The sequence below is a fragment of the Phyllostomus discolor genome, chromosome 4, assembly GCF_004126475.2.
Source record: "Phyllostomus discolor isolate MPI-MPIP mPhyDis1 chromosome 4, mPhyDis1.pri.v3, whole genome shotgun sequence".
Classification (NCBI taxonomy): domain Eukaryota; kingdom Metazoa; phylum Chordata; class Mammalia; order Chiroptera; family Phyllostomidae; genus Phyllostomus; species Phyllostomus discolor.
The window spans coordinates 104,780,243-104,805,130 of NC_040906.2; the positions used below are offsets into that span (position 1 = coordinate 104,780,243).

Genomic DNA, 24,888 nt, shown 5'->3' on the forward strand with positions numbered 1-24,888 from the left:
GCAGTCCTGTTCTGCCCGCACCTGGACACAAGCCGCTGGAGCGCAGACACAGGAGGGAGGAACGGAGTGTGAGGAAACTCCTGTCCCGAGGGCCCTCCGCACTCCCGAGCCCTCGCCTCCTGCTCTCAGGTTCTGAGCTGCCCTTGTATTCATGTAGCAGTTCCTATTTTGGCTCAAACCCCTCAAGTTGGTCTCTCTATCTTGCAACCAAAAAGTATTAAGCACATGGTCAGAGCTCTAAACTGGGGACCATATAATTCTTCATCTTCAACTTCTGAGAGTGAAATGAGAGCTGATAATCACATGAGACGACAGGCACAAGGTGGGGAACCCCAGCGAACCGGGCTGTGTGCCTGCCCATCTGCGAGCTAAAGACAACACAGATCACTTTCATCTCATTTTGTCCTTCCGACAATCTGAAAGGCACGTGAGGCCGGCACTGTCATTTTCCCTTGCAGACAAACTCTGCAGCAGTAAGCTGGTCACTGGAGGGCGGGGGAGGGGTGGGCAGGCTCAGTGGGCTCAGGCCAGAGTGTGGACGCATTTTCCTGTATGGCTGGTGCGGGGCCGTGAAGGTGATGGGAGAAAGGTCAGGGTTGCACTTTCCTTCCTTTCTTCTTGATGGATGAAAGAAGAAAGGCCTGTTCTTTGAAATATGGACTCCCCAAGGCCAGCACGCCTGTTGCCATTCCAAGAATGTGGTATTCTGTGGGCGGGACAGTGGGCAGGGGCCAGAGGGAAGGAGTCAAGGGGGGCCCCAGGACAGCCCGAGTAGCAAGATGGATGCTGGGACCTCCGGAGGTATAAGTGGCCAGGCGGGGGCCTTTGCATGGGTCTCTGGCCATGCTGCTCCTTGGGCTGCTGCTGCTGACTGTGCTGGCTGGCGCCCGCCTGCTGTGGGGCCAGTGGAAGCTCAGGAGCCTCCACCTCCCACCTCTTGTCCCCGGGTTTCTGCACCTACTGCAGCCTAACCTTCCCATCTACCTGCTTGGCTTGGCTCAGAAACTCGGGCCCGTCTATAGGCTCCGCCTCGGGCTACAAGGTGAGTGCGTGCCTGCTCCCTGCCTGGCTCCGCCACAGTGGGATGTGGGTGCACTCTCTGCTGATATCTGCTTTGGTACTCCCCCAGATGTGGTGGTACTGAACTCTAAGAGAACCATTGAGGAGGCCATGGTCAAGAAGTGGGTGGACTTTGCCGGCAGACCCCAGATACCATCCTGTAAGGGGTGGGAGAAGCTGGGGCTGGGGGTGGCAGGGAAGGTCAGGCTGTGGCTCCCTTGGTCAGTTCGGCCCCTACCCCTACTCGCAGACAAGCTGGTGTCTCAGCACAGCCAGGACCTCTCACTTGGGGACTACTCCCTGCTCTGGAAGGCCCACAAGAGACTCACCCGTTCTGCCCTCCTGCTGGGCATGCGCAGCTCCATGGAACCCCTGGTGGAACAGCTGACCCAGGAGTTCTGTGAGGTGAGGCTGGACCCCGTGGTCACCCCAGGTTGACCTCTCCTCTGCCAGCAGTCCCAGCCTGTTCAGTTCCTGCTTTCTCCACAGCGCATGAGAGCCCAGGCCGGTGTCCCCGTAGCCATTCAGAAGGAATTCTCTTTCCTCACCTGCAGCATCATCTGCTGCCTCACCTTTGGAGACCAGGTCAAGACTCTCTCAATCTCACATATGCTTGGACCCACCCGTCGGCCCCTCCCTGACCCCTCCTTGTCCTGAACTGAAAGGATTCCCTCTTCTGGCAGGAGGATACCTTAGTACATGTCTTTCACGACTGTGTCCAGGACTTGATGAAAACCTGGGACCACTGGTCCATCCAAATTTTGGACATCTTTCCCTTCCTCAGGGTGAGGAGGTGGAGCCAGACACCCTGGCTCCTGGGAGTGGGTGGGGGACAGGCTTCCTTCCCATCAGCTACACTGTCTTGCTCCCTGCCCAGTTCTTCCCCAACCCCGGCCTCTGGAGGCTGAAGCAGGCCGTGGAGAACAGGGACCACATTGTGGAGGAGCAGCTGAGGAGGCACAAGGTGGGCACTGTGCTTGGACCGGGTCCCTCAGCCTACCGCCAGGCACTCAGGCTGGCCCCTCCCCTCTCCAGGAGAGTATGGTGGCCGGACACTGGAGGGACATGATGGACTACATGCTTCAGGGCGTGGGGAAGCCAAGAGTACAGGAGGCCCCCGGACAGCTCCTCGAAGGGCATGTGCATATGTCTGTGGTGGACCTTTTCATCGGTGGCACGGAGACCACTTCAACCACCCTCTCCTGGGCTGTGGCGTTCTTGCTTCACCACCCTGAGGTGTGCCCTGGGGGCAGGCTCCTTCCTGGCCGCCTGTCACCCCACCCTGATGCAGGCTGTGTTAGCACAGGGTGGGGGGCTTCTCCTAATTGGCACAAAGGTTCCTGTGGGTGCACCAGGGCATGGCGGGAGGTGGGGTGAGAGGCAAGGCTGGACCCCGCACTAGACTTGCCCCCATTTCCCAGGTTCAGCAGAGACTGCAGGAGGAGCTGGACCGTGAGCTGGGCCCCGGGGCTGGGAGCTCACAAGTCCCGTACAAGGACCGCACGAGACTGCCCCTGCTCAATGCCACCATCGCTGAGGTGCTGCGCTTGCGGCCAGTGGTGCCCCTGGCCCTGCCACACCGCACCACTCGGCCCAGCAGGTGACTCCCGAAAGGCAGGGGTGAGTGGGATGGCAGGCGGGGTCCTGGGCGGCCTCTAACTCCACCCTGCCATCAGCATCTTCGGCTATGACATCCCCGAGGGCACAGTCGTCATCCCCAACCTCCAGGGGGCCCACCTGGACGAGACGGTCTGGGAGCGGCCACACGAGTTCTGGCCTGGTGCGTGCAGGGCCGGTGCCCGCTGGTGGGAGCAGCACGGGCCAGTCCCTGGCAGCCTCTGACCAGGTCTGTCCTTCCCCTGCAGACCGCTTCCTGGCCCCCGGCGCTAGTCCCGGAGCTCTGGCTTTCGGCTGCGGGGCACGCGTGTGCTTGGGCGAGCCGCTGGCACGCCTAGAACTGTTCGTGGTGCTGGCGCGCCTGCTGCAGGCCTTCACGCTGCTGCCACCCGCAGGCACCCTGCCCTCCTTGCAGCCCGAGCCCCACGGCGTGAACCTCACTGTGCAGCCTTTCCAGGTGCGGCTGCAGCCCCGAGGGGCGAGTGGCCCTGTGCTGGGAGAGAGTCAGTGACTGGCAGGACACGTGTGGCCTCATGCCTCAGTTTCTCCTTTTATTGCTCCCGTACCATCCTCCCTCCCCCCTGTAAACATAGTGCTGTGAGACCGCGGTGGAGAAGGCTTCCTCTGGTGGCTGGGTAGTGAAGACGGGCCCTGACTCTTCTCTCCTCGCGGCCCCTCAGTGCTCGGCAGCCGTACCTGCGTGGGAGAGGCGAGCCCAGGCTCAGCCTCCCCAGGCAGGGGCCTGGTAGCCTCTGGGTCTCAGCTTCATTTCCGTGAAGGGCACAGAGAACTCGAAGCCCTTCCAGTGGTACCAGCTCACTCCCTGGAAAGGAGGTTGTGGGGAGAGTCAGAGCAGACATCCCATTTGCTCCCACCCCTGCCCTTTTGGGAAGCTGCATTCCAGAAATCAACCTTCTTCCCTCCCTGCTGCCTTCATAACCCTCAAGGGCAAGGACTGAGGCTTAATCCTGAGCTGGCTCTTTCCAACCAATAAATCATCTCTCCAAAACACCCTGGTGAGACAGCATCGTTCTTCCATTTCACAGATGAGGGCCTCGAGGGCTCAGTGACTTGCCCGTCACACAGAGCGTCACACCCAGGCAGGCCGAGCCCCAGCCGCCCTAGCTGTGTCTCCCCCGGACGCTCACCTGGTGGTCCACTGTGCTCCCATAGAGCCCGTTGAGGTTGGCATAGTGGCAGTTCCTATACCACCAAGCCCCTCGGTAGGAGACGGCACAGGAGATGAGCAAGTTGTTGGGGTCTCGGTCTCGGGCAGAGAAGACACTGCCGCTGTGGTAGCTCATGGAGTCCCCTGGCCGGCGGGTGAGGAAAGGAGTGAGGACCTCCCCTACCTCATGCCCACCCAGCGCCCAGGCCCAGCCCTCACCTGCGGTGCCGTGGTAGCCCTCTAGGTGGAGGCGGTAGTACTCGGAGGCCGAGTCTACCCGGAAAGAGTCGTACTGAGCGAACACTGCCTCGTCCCCAGCCCGCAGGTCCACACGCATGGAGTAGTCGCCAGCTCTCGTCAGGCTATGCAGGACCTCGTTGCCTGGGGGTGGGGAGCATGCTCTCACCAGGGCTCTGGTGTCCACAGGGCCCCCATCCCTTCCCTGGTGCCCCCATGCCTGTGAGGCACTGACCCAGCCAGAACTCCCCAGAGATGTTCCCAAAACCACGGGCATAGTCTTCCCAGTCCCTCCAGAAGTCCGTGTGTCCGTCCATGCGACGCTGGAACACCTGAGAAGTGCGCACCATCAGCCCATGGCCCCCGGCACAGCAGCCCTGGCCCTATGCACGTCCCCGGGCTCCTGGCTGCCACCCACCAGCCAGCCGCCCCCGTCAGTCTCCATGTCACAGAACACGTTCAGGGGCTGCTCGCGATTGCCGTTGAGGAAGATGGTGGAGGTTCTGGAGGTGCCGACCCCATTCTGCATCTCCTCCCCGCAGTCCCGGGGGAAGGGGACCCGCAGTCCACCTGGAGAGAGGACAGAGAGAGGCCAGTCGTTTCTCCAAACCCTAGACCCCAGCTGCCCACCCAGCCCCCACCTCAGGTCCCAGCACCCAGGTACCCGTGGTGAAGGAGGTAGACATGGGCGGCGTGAGGCTCTCGCCCCACACAGCCCGGAGCCAGGCTCTGTAGCTGGTGGAGGGAAAGAGGCCCCGGAGCTGGTGAGAGGTGAGGCCTCCTGCGAGCTCGATCTCCTGTGAGACAGACAAGGGGCAGCTCAGGGGACAGGGAGGCAGAGCCCCACCAGGAGAAGCAGAGGCAGCCCCTCCTGGAAGGGAACCTAGAGAGGGGAGCTGGCCAGTGGGGCAGGGGGTGGGGGTACCTGGGTCTGTCCACCAGGAGTGTCGTAGGTGAGCAGGTAGCTAGTTGGTGGGACTTGGGGCTCTGTCCAAGTAAGCAGGGCTGTGCGGGGGGTCACTTCCTTGGCTTCCAAGTCCCGGGGGCCCTCCAACCCTGGAAAGAGAAAAGGGAAAAGAAGAGGGAGGTGGGGCCCTTCCTTGCACCTGCCCCCCCATCCCACACACCTCATAGGAGGTACCTGTGGTGAAGGTGATGCTGGCTGGAGAGGTGAGGTTGGGGCCTCGAAGACCACGCACGGTGGCTGTATAGTTGGTGTGGAGCTCGAGGCCGTGTAAGGGGTAGTCCACGGTGCTGCTGGGGGCTGAGGCCTGTAGAGAGGGGGCTGGCCATGGGGGGATGTCAGTAGCTGCTGCTCTGCCTCCCTGCATATGTCCCCTCCAAATGCCAGAGCCCTACTCACTGCCTGGGGCTGTAACCCGGATGTGATATGTGTCCACAGGAGCCTGAGGGGGCTTCCAGTGTAGCATGGCTGTTCCTTCTGTCAAGTTCAGTGCTCGCAGCTTGGTGGGGCCATCAGGAACTGGGAGAACAACATAAGGGGATCAGCACAGGCCCCTGCTGCTTTCCCCACCCCCTCCTTCCCAAATCCTGCTGGGCCTCTGGTCTGCGGCTGGACCCTCCAACACCCCTGCCCTCTCCAGTCACTGAGCTAACTCCCACCCATGGCCTCACCGGTGGTGAGGAAGCCCGTGAGAGGCTCACTCTCCTCGAAGCCCCGGACAGACACCACCGTCACCTCGTAGCGAGCGCCTGGGACCAGCCCCTTGAGTTGCTGGGTCCGGGCCTGGCTGTCCACTTGCACACTCTGTGGCTCCCCTGAAAACACGGTGGGCTTGGGAGGTTGCTAGGGAAGCCAGGAGGGGCTGCGGGGTGGGCAGAGTGGAGGGCGTGGAGAAATGAGAGCCAGTGAGGACATGGGCAAAGGGTGTCACCTCCTTCTGCCAGTTGGTAGGATACTTTGAAGCTGTCAACTCTGGACGGTGGGGGCATCCAGCTGACCCTGGCTGAGGTCTCCCCAATTTCGCTGAACTGGAGGTCACGGGGGCTCTCCAGAACTGAGGAGAGTAGTGTGCCAAGTAGTGATGGTGAGGGCACAGGACGAGGGCTCCCATGGAAGATCCCTGCCCCCACCTTCCTGGGCCACTGGCTGCAGGCACAGACGTGGAAGTCTTTCTGCATTCCTCACTCCCTGCCCCACTCACCAGCCTCCCTCTGCCCGAGGTACCAGCTCCCAGCCATGGGGCCTCACCTGGGCTCAGCGTACGGGCAGTGCCCTGCACACTGTCGGCATTGTGGGGCCCACGCAGGCCATACAGTGTAAGGCTGTACAGGCTCCCAGGACGGAGGTCCCGAAGCACAGCCGAGCGCCGTGTCCCTGGCACTGTCACCTCCCGCTGCAGCAAGGGACGTGGATGCAGTTCCAGAGTGCTTGCTGATGGGACCCCATAGCGAAGCAGGAAGGAGTCGAAGGCCCCAGAGGGGGCCTCCCAGTTGAGTCGCAGAGAGCTGGTGGTCACATCAGTCACAGACAGCTGGGAGAGCCGGGGCCCTGGCTCCCCCAGGCTCTGACCTGCAGGAGCTGACCCTGCACAGAGTGGGTGGGAGAATGGTTTGGAGGCAGAAGCACACAATCCAGGTGTGCCCCATCCTGGGGCAGGTCGCTTCTGCCACCCAGCCTGGCCCCTAGTTCCTCATCTGTAAAGTGGAGCTAATGCCGGCCTGGCACCCACAGCAGGACCCACAGTGACAGCGCCTATGTGCAGAGCCAGGGCAACCCCTCTCCCCGCTCCATGGCACCCTCATGCTCTTTCCCTGTGCTCACCACTTCTGGGCGCCCCTCACCCTCCAGGCCCAGGGGAGAAGCAGGGAGGCTAAGATGCAGGCCCTGGCCTAGCGGTACCTGTGGTGCCCTCAGCTGAGACAGGGCCCAGGCGCTTCCCTTCACGGAGGCCGTAGAGGAAGAACTTGTAGGGGGTGCTCGGTTCCAGGCCCGACACAAGGACCCTGTTCTGGTCACCACCCACAAGCAAGGCCTGGGACTGCCTGTCTGTGTCCCAATACTGCACCACGAAGGAGTCGAAGGAGCCCTGGGCCACAGTCCACGAGAGGCGCAGGGAGTCTGGGGTCCTGTCAGTCACTGCCAGCACCCCCAGGCGGGGCCCTTCGGGAGACTCGGGGGCCTCTTCTGGGGCTGTGGGAGAAGCCCAGGAAGACGCTGAGTGCGCGTGCACACGTCTGTGCGAGGCTGCATGGGCTGCGCGTGCGCACAGCAGGCCCTCCCAACGCCACTGCTCTGGCTCTGGGGTGCCCCCGGGCTGAAGTGGAGCCTTTGCAGGTCCTGGCCGGGGAAGCCAGGTAGAGAGGAGAGAAGGACTGAGGCTCTCCTAGCATTTTCCTTGTCTCGAATCTGCCAAATCCCTGCTCTGGCGGTGAGGCCTGCTACGCCACCACGGGTCTCCCTGGGGCCGGCACTGTGGCCCCAGGGCTCCTCTCTGTGGACTCCTTCGCTAGATCTGAGCTTGTGCTGCCTCTGAGGCAGGACTGACTCGGCCAGTCCTGAGTTCGGCCATGGTCCTCCTTTCTGAGAACAGCTGAGGATGGAAGTGACTGGTGAACAAGGGGCAAACCTGCCTCGTGGGGCTGACGTGAGCTGGGTCAGCACCTCTGGAGGAGGAGCCCCTCCCACCAACACAACCACTTCTGCTGGTTTCTTTGCCCTTTGCTGTTGTTTTCCAATTTTTCCATCTGAGAAAAGGCTCCTGACTCATCCATGGGTGGGGTTTTTTAACCCTACCTGAGCAAGGTCACCCTGAGGGGATGTAGGAGTGCCCCCCCCCCCCCCCGGAGGAAGGGGGAGCAGCCACAGCTCTGGGGAGGGGGCAGGGGTGGTTGAAGGGGTCCGGAGATTGAGGGCCACAGCCTGGGCCTCTCCTGGCCTGGCTCCTGCTTTCGACTGACCCCTGGTCGCTGACAGACCTGGCCCCTCCTCTGGGCTCCAGGCAGGGCTCCCTCATGCCCCTGTCCACTCCTGCCTGTCCCTACATCTTCAGCCCAAAGATCGGCTTGCTGGGGCTGTGCAGGACGGCCTCCCCCTCTCTGTCACTCCCAGGACAGAGATAGGCCCAGGTGTTGTCCTTCCAGGAGCCCGTGGAGCAGGAACTTGTATTTCCTGCCAGGCTCCGAGCCATCTATGGTGGCCTCCCGCTCATCTGCAGCCACCGGCACTGTCCTGGGCCGCCCGTTTGTGTCCCTGTACTGGACCAGGAAGGAGTCAAAGGGGCCCTGAGCTACCATCCACACAAGGTGCAGGGAGAGTGGGGTCTCATCTGTCACTGTAAGCCCCCCTAGGCAGGGTGGGGCTACCAGTCCTTCAGGGGAGCTGTGGGGAGAGTTGGGGGTAGTGAGAAACTCTTAGAGCTGCCTTCACCTCAACCTTGGCAACTTCCAGGAGGTGTGAGGGTCTGAGAAACAGTCCCTGAGGTGTGGCTTCAAGGACAGCCGCCTGAGGAGGCAGGCCTGCTCCAGTCCTGTGGGCACCTGGTCTGCTCCTGCAGAGGTCACTGCCCAAACCCTTCCTTGCCCCCTCCCCCCCCTTGACCAGTGTGCAAGAAATGCATAAAAGATCACCTTAGAAAGGGAGGTGACTGGGGCTGTTGAGAAGTGTCAGTTTCCCGCTGACCCCCAGACCCCTGAGCAGAGATGTGGCCAGGGCTGAGAAAGGCTCCAGAGGGTGTCTGGGTTGTCAGGTTAACAGTGGAAGCCAGGCCGGGCAGCCAGCCGAGCTCACAGGTGGCCATCACCCGTCATGCTCCCCTCCTTGCTCTCTGTCAGCCTGGGCCCTCCTCCCACCCACTTCCCCAGCCCTGCCCTGAGCCCGGGACCTCGAAGCTGGGTGAGGAGGGGCAGCGGGAGAAGCCGGGGGCAGAGTATGGAAGAGACCTGCCAAGCGTGGGTGTTGCCTGGTGGGGGTTGGAGAAGTCTGTACCTCATCACCGTAATGAGGGTTCAGGGAGGAGAACTGCGGAGTCTGAGGGCCTCTGGCCCCAGCTGGCCTGTGTCGATGTCTGGCCAGGGTGGCTTGTGGCCCCGAGGGTGGGGTGAGTGTCAGTGACTGACCCCTGCCTCCTCCTTGGGGGACTGAGTCATAGGCACAATGACACAGATTTTCCCATTGTCTTTTTGCAGTTGAACTCTCCGTACTTTCTACCTCCTGTCACAGAGCTGGGACCAAGGGAAGAGGATGTGAACGTTCACTGAGCGCCCATGGGTGTCATTCACAATCATCACGCAAGTGTGGAGACTGAGGTCCAAAGGGACGCAGCTGGGATGCGGCCGCATAGCTGGCTCGCACACTGGCCTGTGTGGCTCCGGAGCCTGGGATGTTTTTATTGCCTGGCCAGTCAGTGAGTGGAAAAGAAAATGCATGTTAGTGCTCAGAAGAGTGCCCGGCATGCAGTAGGGACTCAATACGTGTTTGCTTTTGGCGTTAGGGTTGTTGCATCAGGGCTGACGGAGAAGAATAAACTTCATGGGATGGCCTCAGGCCCAGCTCTGGGGCTCAGATAAGAGGCAGCTCGGAGAAAGGTGGGGGGCAGGGCTGGAGCTTACCTGTGGTGCCCTCAGCAGGGATGGCACCCTGCTGCTCCCTGCCTGCCAGCCCATAGAGCAGGAACGTATACTTCCTGTTAGGCTCACTGACAGTGACCTCCAGCTGGTCTGCAGCCTCGGGCACCACCTGGGACTGCCCTGACCCTGTCCTTCTACTGGACCACAAAGGAGTCAAATTTGCTCTGGGGGACCACCCACGAGAGGCTCATGGAATCTGGGGTCACATTTGTCACTGTCAGCTCCCCCAGGTGAGGAAGTTTTGTGTCTGGGACTGGGAAAAAGGGAGAGGTACATGGAGAACAACAGAAACCCTCAGGGCCACATGTCAGGAAGGGGGAAGCAGAGGTGAGGGGACAAAAGAGGAGCAAGGGAAGAAAGAGGGGTCCTTGGGGATAGGAGGAGCAAGGAGAAGGACAAGATGAGGGGTAAGGGGGAGTGCAGGACTGGGTTTCACTGGGCCCAGTAAATGTATGGGTCTGGAGACCCTGAGGTCTGGAGTGTGGAACACAAAAACTGATGTCCCCCCTGTTGCCACAAGGGGGCGAAGGATGGTCAAAAGGCTCCAAGAGAAAAGGTGGTCTGTGGACCTTACTCAAGGGTCTTTGCATCTGCAGAGAATGGGCACTGCCTGTTCCAATCCTGCAGACCAATGAGTAGGAATTCGTACTTGGAGTTGGGCAGGGGTCAGACTGGAGATGGTGGCTTTCCCTTGGGCACTACCTGGGGCTGCCCCTGAACATCCCTGCACTGGACCAGGAAGGAGTCAAAAGGGCACTGGGCCACGGCCCAAGACAGGGGCGCTACATCCAAGGTCACGGCTGCCACAGCCAGCACCTCCAGGCAAGGTGCCACGGGGGCTCTGTGGGCAGAGAGGCTGGAACAGAGCAGCAGAGCCTCAGGGCTCAATGGCAGGACCCTGTCCTAGAGAGGGAACATTCAAGCTAATTGCTGCGAGGTGTTCCTGGGTCCCAGGGGTTGTGTCTGCACCCACACAACAGGTGTGGTAGGTGCCTTATGGGTATCACATGGCCCAACGGTGCGGGGCCCGGGCAGAATGGAGGGGGGAGAGGAATGCAGCTGCAGGGGTTGGGACATATCTGCATAATAAACAATCAGCAAGTTCAGAACAGGACTCAAACCCAGAAAGCCAGGATCCACACCCACTTTAGCCACCAAATTGCCCAGTCAGGGAGCCCGAGGAAGCCACAGATTAAAAAGCCAGCAAGTTAGAGGTCGGTATGGTGAGGAGAGGAACAAAGCTAAAATGTATGAGGTATGGCTCATGCTCACCTGCCCCTGACAAGGTCCCTACCATCCTCACTCATTCAAGGATCATGAGGGACCCTGGTGCCGTGTGGGAAAGAACAGGGGAATGACCTGTGTGTAAGGAGTACTGACCGCCAAGGGGCAAGGCAGAAAGGAACAAAGCAAAACCCTGCCCTGCCCCCACTCACCTGTCAGGCCCACAGTGGACACGGGGCCCACACGCTGCCCCCCGTGCAGGCCGTACAGGTGCATCTTGTATTTGCGCCCCGGCTCCAGGCCCTGCACAGTGACCTCTCTCTCCTCACCCCCGACACGCACCACCTGGGGCCGCCCATCTCTGTCCTTGTACTGGACGGTGAAGGAGTCAAAGTGGCCCTGGGGGATGGTCCAGGAGAGGCTCAGCGAGTCTGGGGAGGATTCTGTCACTGTCAGCTCCCCCAGGAGGGGCTCCTCGGGGGGCTCTGGAGCCTCTGTGCCGGGTTCTGTGGGGCTGGGGGTCTCTTCCTCAGCAGCTGAGAAGGACAGACACAGGGAGGGTGAGGCAGGGACCATGGAGATGTCCTCAGTCTTCTCCCAGGCTGTGGTCATGACTGGACCCTGAGGTCACTGCAGAGGAGTCCCTCCTGGGGGCTGGGAGGTCCTGCTCAGCCCAACCTCACAAACATGCCCAGACCCTCGGGGTCAGCTGTGGGGAAGCAGGGCAGCCCCGCCCTGGGGCGTCCACCATCCACTCACCCGTCACCCCGATGGCAGAGATGGGGCCCTGGCGCTGGCCGTTGTGGAAGCCATACAGGTTCATCTTGTACTTGTGGTCTGGCTCCAGGCCCGAGATGGTGACCCCGTCCTCGTGCCCTGGCACCCGCACCGCCTTGGGCTGCCCATCTCCGTTCTTGTACTGGACCAGGAAGTGGTCGAACTGGCCCTCGGGGATGGTCCAGGACAGGCGCAGGGAGTCCTCGGTGGCGTCCGTCACAGTCAGCTCCCCCAGGAGGGGCTTGATGGGAGGCTCGGGGGTCGAGGTGGCAGGAACTTGGGTGGTCCCAGCTTTGTGATCTAGAGCTGGGTGAGCTGGACAGAGACATGGGGGACAGGTGAGGTCTCCTCAGTCCTCAGTTCAGCCTATCAGGGTCAATTGTAAAAATAAGAGAACAAGGAACAGACTCTGGCCATCCACAGTGGCTCTTGCTCTGACTCTTTCTGGTCCCTTTAATGTCTCCTTCCTCACTGTCACCCCCCACCCCCGCCTCACCCACCACCCACCGACACCCCTGTGGCTCTCCCTCTCCTCCTGCCTCCCCTCGGAACACAGGTCCGTGTGGCCACCACGCCCTGGGCTCCCTGCACTGGGGTCTCGTTGGCATCTCGCTCCCTCTGGCTCATGGCTTTGCCCCTGAGCAGCTCAGAGCCGCTCCCCACAGGAAACCAGCAGTCTGCCTCGTCCTGTCCCTGTCCTCAGCTGCCATCGACTCCGAGTGTCCAGTCTTTCTAAAGTTCCTGTTGCATCTCCTCACTCTCCACACCTGCAGCCCAACCTTCCTGCTTAGGGCCACCCTCACCTCTCACCTGGTGTCTCTGCCTGCCTCCCGTCCCCTCTGCACAGGGGACCAGAATGGGACGTTAAGTGCGCAGCTGATGGAATCAGTCCTACTTGAAACTGTGCACAACCCTCTGAAGCCCCCGAGGAGTCCTGCTTCCTGAGCTGCCCTCCCCTCTCCACCCCCATCTCAACACCTCCCCCTACTCAGAGCACTTCATCCAAGATGCTCTCGTGTGCTCCGGTGTTCCAAGTTCCCGGGCCTTTGCCCCGGCTCTGACATTGTTCATCCGGCACACTAGTCATCCCACGCACTGTCACCACACTAACACCTGCCTGACCTCAGGTATCAGCCGTCCCGTGGGCGCCTGTGGACAGGCTGGCTGAGGTCTCAGTGCCCCGGGACTCTCTGTCATATCCCTGTCCTCCTCCGTCTGATTTGCTGGTTCACAGCCTGTCTTCCCTGACCGTGAGCCCCCTTAGTATAAGGCCTTGTCTCTCGGCCAAGGTCAAGGCTGAGCCCTGTGAACTCCCACAGCACTTGGCTCAGGACGCCCCCATCTTAGCTGGCCCATTACAGCCAGAGGTCTGGGAATGTCCGAACCATGAGGCTGGGGCGCTGCAGACAGGATGCTGCTTTCTGAGCACCTCCCGTCCTCCGTCACAGCCTCCAGTCACGCCACAGAGGCTGCGTCTCTAGGACACCCCAGGGATGCCAGCACGATTCCCTCCCACAGATTCTGGGAAAGAGTTGACCCGTTGGTTGTGAGGAGATGCTACCCAAGTGTGGTCTTCAGAGCAGCTGCAGCAGCAGCAGCAGCATCCTGGAGGACCTTAGGGATGTGGAATCTCTGGCCCCAGCCTGATCTGCTGAAAGATCTGCCCTTCACCAAGACCCTCAGGCCACCAATGTGCAAAAGAGCACGGGCAAGTGGGCACACTGATTTTTTTTTATTACCAAAGATGGTAATAATGGGAAAATTTTCCAGGGCCGGTCCTCACCACCCTGCCTGCCCTGCCCCCACTCACCTGTCAGGCCCACAGTGGACACGGGGCCCACACGCTGCCCCCCGTGCAGGCCGTACAGGTGCATCTTGTATTTGCGCCCCGGCTCCAGGCCCTGCACAGTGACCTCTCTCTCCTCACCCCCGACACGCACCACCTGGGGCCGCCCATCTCTGTCCTTGTACTGGACGGTGAAGGAGTCAAAGTGGCCCTGGGGGATGGTCCAGGAGAGGCTCAGCGAGTCTGGGGAGGATTCTGTCACTGTCAGCTCCCCCAGGAGGGGCTCCTCGGGGGGCTCTGGAGCCTCTGTGCCGGGTTCTGTGGGGCTGGGGGTCTCTTCCTCAGCAGCTGAGAAGGACAGACACAGGGAGGGTGAGGCAGGGACCATGGAGATGTCCTCAGTCTTCTCCCAGGCTGTGGTCATGACTGGACCTGAGGTCACTGCAGAGGAGTCCCTCCTGGGGGCTGGGAAGACCTGCTCAGCCCAACCTCACAAACATGCCCAGACCCTCGGGGTCAGCTGTGGAGAAGCAGGACAGCCACCAGCACAGCTCACAGGGGCCTTTCTCTGTCCAGGGGGACCCGCTGGTCCTTGGGGAGCCCAGGGGGAGGCACCGAGGGCACCATGGCTCAGCCTTGAGCAGAGGGGCCCCTGCACCCCACCCTCCCATCGTGAAGTGTGATCCCCCTGCAGGCTCCCGCCCTGGGGCGCCCACCGTCCACTCACCCGTCACCCCAATGGCAGAGATGGGGCCCTGGCGCTGGCCGTCGTGGAAGCCATACAGGTTCATCTTGTACTTGTGGTCTGGCTCCAGGCCCGAGATGGTGACCCCGTCCTCGTGCCCTGGCACCCGCACCGCCTTGGGCTGCCCATCCCCGTTCTTGTACTGGACCAGGAAGTGGTCGAACTGGCCCTCGGGGATGGTCCAGGACAGGCGCAGGGAGTCCACGGTGGCGTCTGTCACGGTCAGCTGCCCCAGGCTCGGCTTCAAAGTGGGGCTGGCTGGCTGTTCCACTTCAGGGACTGGGAAAAGATGCAGACAGAAGCTTTCCTGTTGCTAGAAGGAGTTGCTGAGACCCCAGCTTCTCCTGGCTTCTTCAGCTCTGGGGCTAACTTAAGATCCATTTCTGGTTGTGACCATCACGTCTTTCTGTGGCCTCCTTGGAGTCCATGTACCTGGCCCGCCTCCTGCCTCAGAGCCTTTGCCTGTTTCCTCTGCCCTCTCGCTCTTTCCCCAGATGTCTGCGGGGCCCCTGCCCATGCTTCCTTTCAGTCCTCTCAAACGCTACCTTCTCAGTGGGACCTTCCCCCCACCACCTATTTAAAGTTCCAGTCCTCCCAGTTACAACCTACCCTCTTTATGTAGACCGAATTCCAGCAACAAATTGGAAAACAACAATTATGAAGCCACCAGAAACTGGTAGCACTCCCTGGATACTTGAGGACATTAAGCAATGACTGTTCATTCTTGAGGGACAATAATTATCACGTGGTTATTTGTAAATAGCCTTTTCAAAGAGGGGACTATAAATATTTAGTGATGAAGTACAGTGTCTGGGGTGAGTGCAAAAACACTTCAGTGGTCTACCCCACCAGGAATACTATTTGGCTGTACAAAGACACACAGTACTGCCTGATGCCAACACACGCATGGACCTCAAAGCGTGGCCAGCGAAGGAGCCAGGCACGAGAGAGCATGGGCTGCGGGTCCCGTTTGTACAGTTGGTCGGACAGGGCAGGCCCAGGCACAGAGCACAGATTGGGGCAGCCTGGGGATGGGTGTCGGAAGGGTCTACCCATGAGGGCTCTTCTTGGGGTGGAAGAAAAGTTCAAGAACAAGATAGTGGTGAAGCACGCACACTCTCCACATATACTAAAAATCGATTAAGTGGTATATTGAAACAGGTGCCATTTCTCGTATGCGAATTATGTCAGTAAGGTTGTCGATACGGAAGCATTCTATGGAGAGGGAGGGCAGAGATGGAGGAAAGGGCGAGCAGACTGGACAGGAGTTGCTATCTGGTGGAAGCAGGTGATATGTGTCCCAGCTCCCAAACAGAGTTCTCTCCAGAGTTCCCAGGCCAAGCAGAGCCACAGTGGGCCAGGGCATTATTGCCTTGGAGGCTTCGGTACCCAGGGGCCTCTCAGATGGCCAGGAGCCTCCCTGACAATCGGTCTTCCTGCCACCAGACCGTCCCTGTCCTCGGCTGTCTGAGGGACAGTGCAGGGGCAGAGGATGGGATTTTACAGTCTGCACTGGAGGGGACTCTGGAGGCTCCACTACTGGGACCCTTCCTGAGCCCAACCCCGGAGGCCCTTCAGCCCCCACTCACCTGTCAGGCCCACAGTGGACACGGGGCCCACACGCTGCCCCCCGTGCAGGCCATACAGGTGCATCTTGTACTTGCGCCCCGGCTCCAGGCCCTGCACAGTGACCTCTCTCTCCTCACCCCCGACACGCAACACCTGGGGCCGCCCGTCTCTGTCCTTGTACTGGACAGTGAAGGAGTCAAAGTGGCCCTGGGGGACGGTCCAGGAGAGGCTCAGTGAGTCTGGGGAGGATTCTGTCACTGTCAGCTCCCCCAGGAGGGGCTCCTCGGGGGGCTCTGGAGCCTCTGTGCCAGGTTCGGTGGGGCTGGGGGTCTCTTCCTCAGCAGCTGAGAAGGACAGACACAGGGAGGGTGAGGCAGGGTCCATGGAGATGTCCTCAGTCTTCTCCCAGGCTGTGGTCATGACTGGACCCTGAGGTCACTGCAGAGGAGTCCCTCCTGGGGGCTGGGAGGTCCTGCTCAGCCCAACCTCACAAACATGCCCAGACCCTCGGGGTCAGCTGTGGGGAAGCAGGGCAGCCACCAGCACAGCTCACAGAGGCCTTTCTCTGCCCTGGGGGACCCGCTGGTCCTTGGGGAGCCCAGGGGGAGGCACCGAGGGCACCATGGCTCAGCCTCGAGCAGAGGGGCCCCTGCACCCCGCCCACCCATCATGGAGTGCGATCCCCCTGCAGGCTCCCGCCCTGGGGCACCCACCGTCCACTCACCTGTCACCCCGATGGCAGAGATGGGGCCCTGGCGCTGGCCGTCGTGGAAGCCATACAGGTTCATCTTGTACTTGTGGTCTGGCTCCAGGCCCAAGATGGTGACCCCGTCCTCGTGCCCTGGCACCCGCACCTCCTTGGGCTGCCCGTCCCTGTTCTTGTACTGGACCAGGAAGTGGTCGAACTTGCCCTCGGGGACGGTCCAGGACAGGCGCAGGGAGTCCACGGTGGCGTCAGTCACAGTCAGCTCCCCCAGGAGCGGCTTGATGGGAGGAGCCTCAGGGCCCATGATGGAAGTTTCTGGTAGTTCATTCTCCTCTTTCCTTGGAACTATACAGATACAGGGAGAGAGAGGAAGCCCTGAGCGAGGGGCTGGCGTCCAGAGAGCTCTCCTGTCCCTGGGCTCTCATGATGTCTGGAAGGAAGCAGGGTACGCAGAGTTCCTCTTGCTCACCTGTCAGAGATTCCACCTGGATAGGACCCAGACGATGCCGGCCATGGAAACCGTACACATTTACCAGGTATCTGTGGTTGGATTCCAGTCCAGAGAGGGTGATGTCATTTCGGTTGCCCCCTAAACTGACAACTTGGAGTTTCCCATCCTCGTCAATGTACTGGACCTCGAAGGAGTCAAATTCTCCCTCAGTGACCGTCCAGGAGAGGTGTAGGGTGTGCGGCGTGGCTTCGTCCACAGTCAGCTCCCCGAGTTGTGGCTCAGACTGTGGAAGGTTTGGGGCCATGGTCTCCGCTCCAATTTCTTCTCTGGGGGCTGGTGCAGAGAGACAGGTAGAGCTGGGTGATGGGCTTGTTGCTGCCCTAGGTCTCTCCAAGGGGAGGGTGGGAGGTGAAGGCAAGTGGTCAGTGACAAAGGGGGCCAACTATTGATACACGGGGGGATTTTAAAAGCATGATGCTAAGTGCAAGAAGCCAAACACAAGAGACTATGTACTGTGTGATCCTGCAAACGGAAGGCTTTAAAAGTCAAAATGATCCTGATGGGAAGCAATCCACAGTGCCAGAGGCTGGCGCTAGGGCACAGGTGGCAAACACAAGGCCCATGGGCCGAATCCTGTCTCCATCTTGTTCTATCTCCTTTACTGCCTGGCACCTTGTTTCTACGCAGTGGCAGTGCCAAGCTCCTTGCCCCTAGTCAAGGTGTAGTGACATTTATACAGTCCTAGAATTACATTTGGGCCTTAGAAGGCAACCGCAAGGCTGCTGTGGCCCCCGGTGAAGACAAGTCTGATGCCCCTGCACTAGGGGAACTGACTGAGAGGGACACAGCGCACTTTCGGGCCCAGGGAAGTGTTTCATAGCTCAGTTGAGATAATGATTTCGTGACATTGAATTATTCCCTTTAAATGGGTGGATTTTATTGTACATAAATTATACCTCCATATAGCTGATCCCTTTCTCTAAAGACAGGGATATAGGAAGCTCTGAAATGGTGTGTCTAGGTGAGGCCAGGAAAGGCTGGCAGGAAAGAGGAACAATCTGTTCTGGCCACAGCCACACTCACCGGTCACAGTGACGGCAGTGATGGGCCCCACACGCCGGCCCTCGTACAGCCCATAGAGCAGCAGCTTGTACCTGCGGGAGGGGTCCAGGCCTGAGACCCTGACCTCCCTGAGGCTGCCTTCCACGGGCACCACCTGGGGCTGCCCGTCTTTGTCCTTGTACTGGATCACGAAGGAGTCAAACTGGCCCTCGGGGACTGTCCACGCAAGGCCCACGGAGTCTGGTGTCACGCTGGTCACCTGTAGCTCCTCTCCCAGATGGGGTTTTGAGGGACGCTTTGTTCCAGCATCATCCACAGCACCCTGGGTCTCTGAGATGTAGACATAGAGGAAATGGCTGAAACATTTCTGGAAGTCTGGGTGACTCTGAAGGGCAGAAGTGAGAGCTCTGGAGCCTGGGCTTTGATGTGTGAATCCCACAGGGCTGGTGCCATGGGCTTACGCAAGGAGAGTGGGGGACTGGGTCCCAGCCTGAGTGGCTGGAATCAGACAACTGTGATGGCAGCCAACACAAGTGACCACCTGTAGCCCTGGCCTGGCAGGGTACCAGACACCTTCCCCAGGGCCTCCGGGTGCAGAGGCAGACCCTGCAGGGGAGGCCCTCACCTGTGGTGCCATCAGCGGTGAGGGGGCCATGGCGTTTCTTGCCCAGGAGGCCATAGAGGAGGAATCTGTACTTGCGGCCACTGTCCAGAGGGGTGATGGTGACTGAGCGTTCGTGACCCGCCACAGGCACTATCCGGGGCCCATCCCTGTCCTTGAACTGGACCGCAAAAGAGTCGAAGTGGCCCTCGGGGACTGTCCAGAAGAGGTGTAGTGAGTCTGTGGTGGGCTCTGTCACCCACAGCTCCCCGAGGCGGGGTGGGGCCCCTGGGCTGGCATCTCCTTGGGCAGCTGGCAGAGAGAAATAGTTCTCATGTTTATCTTCCAAAGTGCCTCCTTTACTGCCTCTTGCTGGAGTTGGAAAAACCCAAAACTGCCCAAATGATCAGTGCTTCCCCCAAATCTATCACCCTCCCAGTGCCACCACCATCCCCAGCTGGCCTGTGCCTCTGTCCACTTAAGCAATCAGGAGGGGTCTTCTGTCCTGAGACACCTCTGGGCAAAGAGACTCCCTAGCTTGCAGTTTATCTTATTCCTCTGGCTGTCCAGATTCCTCCCACCAGTTAGAGACTAGTTCCCTAGCAGGTGCAGCTTGTCACAGGCTTGGAGTGCTGTGTCCTTTTACCAAGGAGCCCACTCTTTGTGATTTGACTGCCTCTGGGGAAATCCAAGGGTCCTGGGGACATCAGTCAGATGGGGGCACAAGATTCCTGATGGCGGCAGACAGCAGGAGGGAAGGCATGACATTATGACGGGGGTGGTCCTCATAGGCCTGGTGGAAGGGGCTGCCTGTGTGTGAGGGAGTCAGGGAGAAGGCGGGAAGCTCAGACAGGAAAGGAATCTGGTGTCAGCCCAAGAAGCCATCCTGAAGCCTGAGAAGGAGATGGCCCACTGCCTTCCTAGACAGCAAGGACGCCAAAGGCATTGTTATTGCAAGAGTTTTCTAGCAACAGGGAGCCCCCTGGGGCAGGGGAGGGCCTGGACCGAAAACCAGGAAAGGGCCACAGCTGGGCAGCCAGTCCTGGGTTCCTGGGGACCTTGGTTTCTGAGGCTCCAATAGGAGGACAGGGAAGGAAAGATATGGGACCCGACAGGCCTGAGCCAATAGGGTAAGAAATTGGGTGAGAGTCAGAGGGCAGACAGCAAAACTCTCAGGAGAGGGCGGTGCCACAGGGCTGAGGACCCACAGGGCCCCGGGAGGCAGAAAAGGCCCTGCTCCCTTCTCTCTCTTCCCAGCACCTGCTCCCCATGCCCACCCTACAGAGTGGGGTCTGAAGGGTCCTCCCCTCAGTGTGAAGAGGGGCCTCATGCTCAGCATCGGGGGCCTCTCACCTGTCTTTACCCCCACAAAGACAGGGCTGAGTCGTTTCCCTTCCTGGATCCCAAAGGGCAGGAACTTGTACTTCCTGTTGGGCTCCAGGCCACTGACGGTGACCTCCAGCTGGTCTGTGGCCACAGACACCACCTGGGGCTGCCCGTCCCTGTCCTTGTCCCCCGGCCACGAGGGAGTCAAATTCGCCCTCAGGGACCACCCATGAGAGGCCCACAGAGTCAGGTCAGGGGTCACATCTATCACTGTTAGTGTCCCCAGGTGTGGCTCCTGGGGGGACTCTGTGGCTGGGGCTGCTGGGAGGGGCACTGGGATGGGGGACAAAGAATAGGGCTGAGGTTTCTGGAGGGACAGCTCTCCCCACAGGGCTCTGGGCTCCCAGGACTTCGGGAGCCTCGACCTGAGATGGGAGACAGTCACATCTTTATTTTCCACTGACCGCTAACTGAAATGCAGCGTTCCCTTTGATGATGCACACGTGAAACCAGCCACAGTGCACCAGCCTGTGACCCTGTCACCAACAGGAACCACAGATGTTTCACATCAACTCAGAGGCACTGCAGGGACTTCACAGTATGGGTTACACTCACCACTGCTCCCAAATGTGACACTAAGTCTTGTTATTTAATGAACGAATCAAGAAGGTCCTGTGTTAAACTTGAATTTAAAAATATTTTGATGAACTGTATATCAATATAATTGACTTCCCTTGTAATGCTATACATTTCATTTCCTAGATTTAGAAGCATCGCCCTGAAGGGCATCCATGCTTTTCACCAGACACCATGGAAAAGCAGCGGTGGGAGCCCGTGACCAGGAGGCAGTGAAGCCCTGGAGGCCGAGAGCGAGCTTCCAGAGGTGCCCGTGTGCCTGACAAGGGGTTCAAGGGGTGAGTGCCACTTAACCCCAACAGAATAGGCCAGCAGGGGAGGTGGTAGCCATGTCCAGGTCGCAGAAGCTTATAAAGAGAAGGGAAGAAACAACTGTGGACAGTCAGAGAGGGAGAACCTCAGCACCGGATTTGGGTCAGGTGAGAGGAAGACATTCTGGCCTGGGGGAGGGGCAGAGTGGAGATAGGGCTTGGAGGCCAGGGAAAGTTCCAGTCTGGGGGAGGAGCCAAGGGATCAGGGAAGAGACTAAGATGCCTGTGACCCCAGGAAAACCTGCAGAGGCCGCCAAGGCAGGAGAGGTTGCGGGTGGGGACTCTGGATAGCCAGGGTTAGGGACCGCCTGACCCCTCACTCACCCGTCACAGCCACCGCAGACAGGGGGCCCACGCGCTGCCCGCCGTGGAGCCCATAGACATGCATCCTGTATTTGCGTGCAGGTTCCAGCCCCGCGATAGTGGCCTCGTGCTGGTCCATGGCCACAGGAATGACCTGGAGCTGCCCATCCCTATCCTTGTACTGGATCACGAAGGAGTCAAACTGGCCCTCAGCGACTGTCCACATGAGGCCCACGGAGGTGGGGGTCACACCCGTCACTGTCAGGACCCCCAGGCGTGGCTCCAGCGGGGGGTTGGTGGCTGCAGGAGTCTCTTCTGGTTGTGGAGCTGCGACAGAGATTGTGAGAGACTGTTAGGAAAAGCCCTTCTTTCCCTTGGTGGTAATTATGTCTATTGTTTTTTCGGTGCCTGTGAGGTGGGCCTGATGTAAAACTAAACTCATGGGCAGCATCTGTCTGGCCAACAGCCCTCTACTAAGTCCCCGGCAGGCCCTGAGGTTGGGCTTCAGGGGAGCGGTCAGCCGTCGCTGAGACCTGGGAAAGTGGCCGAGCTTCTACCCATGCTTCAATGGTGTCCCACTGTCCACACCTTCATGATGACCTCCAGGCTGCTCCACATCTTCCTTGGGTGCCTCATCAGTGTCTCAAATTCAGCAATCCAAACCCAAGCTCAGGGCCTCCTCCCACACCTGCCATCTCCTGGCCTCCCCACCTCAGCATGGCCACTGAGGCCTCCCCGGCACCATACGCCGTCCTCTCTGACCCCCAGCCCAGCCCAGCCCAGGAGCGGGCCACCTGCAGAAACTGACCGTCCTCACCAACTGCCCCGCTACCATCTCCAGGCACCACCAGCTCTCATGGGGTTATAGGACAGTCCCCTAAATCGCCTCCATCTTGCTCCCTCAGCCCCCCTCTCTGTGTTCCACACTGTTAACACGTTAGTCAGACATGCTCCCGCCATGGTGTCCATCACACTCAGAGAGAAAGCCAAATCCGCACGATGGCCTTGAGGTCCAACACGTTCCTCTCCCAGACCCCCACCTCTAATTCTAGAACATTCCTCGGTTCACAGATATTCAGGCACTTTCCCTCTACCCTGAGTGCTTGTCCCCAAGGACCTCGGTGGCTTGTCCTCTCCTCCTTCATTCTTTCCTCAGCCTGGCCCTTTCCCACCTCCTTCCCATCACTAACCTACTGGCCTTGGCTTTTCTCCCCAGCTTGGCACTGTCACTGTGGTACCACTGACACGCCTGTGCAGTTGGGTGCCTGTCTCTCTCCACAGGCAGGAGCCCTGGCTGTTCGCTGCTGTGCCCCCAGCCCGCTGTGGGTGCTCCACAGTGTTTGCTAATGAAACTCTGCATGGCTGGGCTAGGAAAATCCAAACTCGGGACCTCTTGGTTCCCATAGCCCAGAATGACCCTGGAGACACTGCACCAGTGACTGAACCTGGAAGGTGGTCCCAAGAGGCAATTGGCAGGGGTCGGGGGCAGTGGATGGGGTTTCCAATAGCTTATTTTTCTGGCTCCTGAGAAGAATAGGTTCCAGACAGATGAAACCTGCTTCATGAACAAGCTGCTGACAAGGTCTCAGGAAGACAGCGATGAGTCTGAGCGGAGAGGACAGGGATGGGGCAGCTAAAGGGGCCAGAGAGGCCACTGCTGAGCAGCAGTGAGGCACAGGTGCCGGGCGGGGCCCTGGGCTTTGTTTCGTTTGCCTCTTTTCTCTGCCAGTTCCTGCAGCATCCACTCCCTGCTCACTCTTGCCCTCTCTGCACTTCTTTCCATGAGAAAGAGAACCTATCCCTCACCATCAAGCCTTGTCGGAGGTGGTCTGGTTTAACTGGGAAGCTGGGATTATACCTGCCCATGGGTGTGGCAGCCCCAAGGTTGCATTTGGCATAAACTTTTTCCAATTTAGAAATGTTTCTCACTAGCTGCACGCATTTCTTCTCCTGCCAGGCACGACCCTCAATCAGCATGTTGCCCTCCTCTGATAATGACCGGGTTGCTGGACCTCACGGTTAGGAGCTGGGCAGCGGGAATGGAACTCAACTCGTCAGACTCCAGAACCCGATTTCCCGCACTGCACAGTCTGTGCCCAACACAGCCCATCCTTACCCAGGGACCGGCGAGGCCTCGTAAAGCCCCGTGTGGCAGCCCAGGACAGACAGACGGAGTGAGGGTAACCCCTGGAGAAGCCTCGGCCTCGTGTTCTGGGCCTGGCACAAGCCTCCACCCTGTGACATGCAGGGCTCAGGGTAGCCCTCCCCTCTTCCTACTGTCAGTGCTGACTAAAGCAAGAAAAGAAATCAGGGGTGGAAAGTTCTGGAAACTAAGCCAGCCAAGTCACAGTGAGGTTGGGCTTTGTGGAAATACAGAAACCTTGCTCTGGAAACCTATCTGTTCCTCTGCTTTCAAGTCTGTACTCCTTCCCCTTACAGTAAAAACTATTCTTCAAAGTGTCTTTCTTTCAGTGAGCTAAGGGGGAAAGAGATTCCCCCGTGCTCTGACCAGCTGGGCAGGATGCTGGAGGGTCCCAGAGGTCACCTAGGACACGGGCCATCGCGCTGCGGCTCCGGAGAGGAGGAGTGAAGGCTGAGCCGTTCACCACGGCTGGCTGAGATGGCCTGTGCCTGGGACAGGGGAGGGAGGGGTGTTCTTCCTTGCTGCAGAGGCACCTACTGGGGGAGTGGAGAGAGCTTCCAGCTACACTGCTGGAGGAGCCATGTCTCTCGCACACTCCCATCACCTGGGAAGCTGGAGCAGCCTGCCGCAGTGAGGGTACCTGTAACATGCACAGCACTGGACACCGACAGCGTGTTCCCTCTGAGCTGAACCTTCCTTAGTGCTTGACGTTGCTGACTCACTGAGCCCTCATACCAGTTCTGTGAGTGGGCATTATGATCCCCATTTTACAGGTGAGGAAAGAGGCACAGAAAGTATAAGAATTGTTCAAGGTTGAGCAGCTGGTTGTAGTCCATACCTGTGAACTCCCCTGTCTAGGTCTTTCCCTACAAGGTGGGCCATGGGGCACCCAGCAGCTGGTCAGAGATCACCACTTGGAGGATAACGCACTGGTGGGAGGAATGAGATAGACCCTGCCCCCACTCACCTGTCAGGCCCACAGTGGACACGGGGCCCACACGCTGCCCCCCGTGCAGGCCGTACAGGTGCATCTTGTACTTGCGCCCCGGCTCCAGGCCCTGCACAGTGACCTCTCTCTCCTCACCCCCGACACGCACCACCTGGGGCCGCCCGTCTCTGTCCTTGTACTGGACGGTGAAGGAGTCAAAGTGGCCCTGGGGGACGGTCCAGGAGAGGCTCAGCGAGTCTGGGGAGGATTCTGTCACTGTCAGCTCCCCCAGGAGGGGCTCCTCGGGGGGCTCTGGAGCCTCTGTGCCAGGTTCGGTGGGGCTGGGGGTCTCTTCCTCAGCAGCTGAGAAGGACAGACACAGGGAGGGTGAGGCAGGGTCCATGGAGATGTCCTCAGTCTTCTCCCAGGCTGTGGTCATGACTGGACCCTGAGGTCACTGCAGAGGAGTCCCTCCTGGGGGCTGGGAGGTCCTGCTCAGCCCAACCTCACACACATGCCCAGACCCTCGGGGTCAGCTGTGGGGAAGCAGGGCAGCCACCAGCACAGCTCACAGAGGCCTTTCTCTGCCCAGGGGGACCCGCTGGTCCTTGGGGAGCCCAGGGGGAGGCACCGAGGGCACCATGGCTCAG

At 59.7% G+C, this 24,888-nt stretch overlaps 2 protein-coding genes across 11 annotated transcripts in view; one reads left to right on the forward strand and one right to left on the reverse strand.

Moving 5' to 3' along the window:
- Nucleotides 1-803: 803 nt before the first annotated feature.
- LOC114494161 (steroid 21-hydroxylase) lies at nucleotides 804-23,624 on the forward strand. 6 transcript variants are annotated; one of them, XM_036023858.1, is made up of 11 exons: nucleotides 805-1,042; nucleotides 1,130-1,219; nucleotides 1,310-1,464; nucleotides 1,549-1,644; nucleotides 1,743-1,844; nucleotides 1,937-2,023; nucleotides 2,095-2,295; nucleotides 2,481-2,659; nucleotides 2,736-2,839; nucleotides 2,925-3,133; nucleotides 23,125-23,624. In XM_036023858.1, the coding sequence occupies exons 1-11, from the start codon at nucleotides 844-846 to the stop codon at nucleotides 23,188-23,190; spliced, it is 1,488 nt and encodes a 495-aa protein (XP_035879751.1). In that variant the 5' UTR covers nucleotides 805-843; the 3' UTR covers nucleotides 23,191-23,624. The 6 variants fall into 6 exon arrangements, with proteins under 6 accessions (XP_035879750.1, XP_035879751.1, XP_035879748.1 ...); XM_036023855.1 differs by lacking the exon at nucleotides 23,125-23,624 and adding an exon at nucleotides 9,230-9,351; XM_036023854.1 differs by lacking the exon at nucleotides 23,125-23,624 and adding an exon at nucleotides 3,270-3,687 and having other exon boundaries at nucleotides 2,146-2,295.
- The window catches only part of TNXB (tenascin XB), a 57,261-nt gene continuing 35,587 nt past the window's right edge, over nucleotides 3,215-24,888 (reverse strand). For 3 of the 5 annotated variants that reach the window (XM_036023845.1, XM_036023846.1, XM_036023847.1), the window contains 23 exons: nucleotides 21,189-21,494; nucleotides 18,616-18,903; nucleotides 18,012-18,320; nucleotides 16,947-17,261; nucleotides 16,496-16,822; nucleotides 15,792-16,115; nucleotides 14,185-14,481; nucleotides 13,482-13,805; nucleotides 11,654-11,986; nucleotides 11,107-11,430; nucleotides 6,945-7,235; nucleotides 6,294-6,629; nucleotides 5,977-6,099; nucleotides 5,717-5,860; nucleotides 5,445-5,564; nucleotides 5,223-5,366; nucleotides 5,007-5,137; nucleotides 4,746-4,878; nucleotides 4,500-4,651; nucleotides 4,317-4,413; nucleotides 4,064-4,225; nucleotides 3,825-3,988; nucleotides 3,215-3,499 (listed from right to left, as the gene is read on the reverse strand). In XM_036023845.1, the coding sequence (XP_035879738.1) occupies nucleotides 3,398-3,499; nucleotides 3,825-3,988; nucleotides 4,064-4,225; nucleotides 4,317-4,413; nucleotides 4,500-4,651; nucleotides 4,746-4,878; nucleotides 5,007-5,137; nucleotides 5,223-5,366; nucleotides 5,445-5,564; nucleotides 5,717-5,860; nucleotides 5,977-6,099; nucleotides 6,294-6,629; nucleotides 6,945-7,235; nucleotides 11,107-11,430; nucleotides 11,654-11,986; nucleotides 13,482-13,805; nucleotides 14,185-14,481; nucleotides 15,792-16,115; nucleotides 16,496-16,822; nucleotides 16,947-17,261; nucleotides 18,012-18,320; nucleotides 18,616-18,903; nucleotides 21,189-21,494 (5,246 nt within the window). In that variant the 3' untranslated portion in view covers nucleotides 3,215-3,397. The remainder of the gene's footprint in view (nucleotides 3,500-3,824; nucleotides 3,989-4,063; nucleotides 4,226-4,316; nucleotides 4,414-4,499; nucleotides 4,652-4,745; nucleotides 4,879-5,006; nucleotides 5,138-5,222; nucleotides 5,367-5,444; nucleotides 5,565-5,716; nucleotides 5,861-5,976; nucleotides 6,100-6,293; nucleotides 6,630-6,944; nucleotides 7,236-11,106; nucleotides 11,431-11,653; nucleotides 11,987-13,481; nucleotides 13,806-14,184; nucleotides 14,482-15,791; nucleotides 16,116-16,495; nucleotides 16,823-16,946; nucleotides 17,262-18,011; nucleotides 18,321-18,615; nucleotides 18,904-21,188; nucleotides 21,495-24,888) is intronic. The other 2 variants (XM_036023848.1, XM_036023849.1) reach the window with 1 other exon arrangement.

What these genes read in the sequence shown, in the direction of transcription:
- LOC114494161 (XM_036023853.1), top strand. Translation starts at nt 844, where the DNA reads ATGCTGCTCCTTGGGCTGCTGCTGCTGACTGTGCTGGCTGGCGCCCGC. An exon ending in GCTCCGCCTCGGGCTACAAG is followed by an intron (nt 1,043 to 1,129) that starts GTGAGTGCGTGC and finishes GTACTCCCCCAG; the next exon opens with ATGTGGTGGTACTGAACTCT. An exon ending in TCTTGCTTCACCACCCTGAG is followed by an intron (nt 2,296 to 2,480) that starts GTGTGCCCTGGG and finishes CCCATTTCCCAG; the next exon opens with GTTCAGCAGAGACTGCAGGA.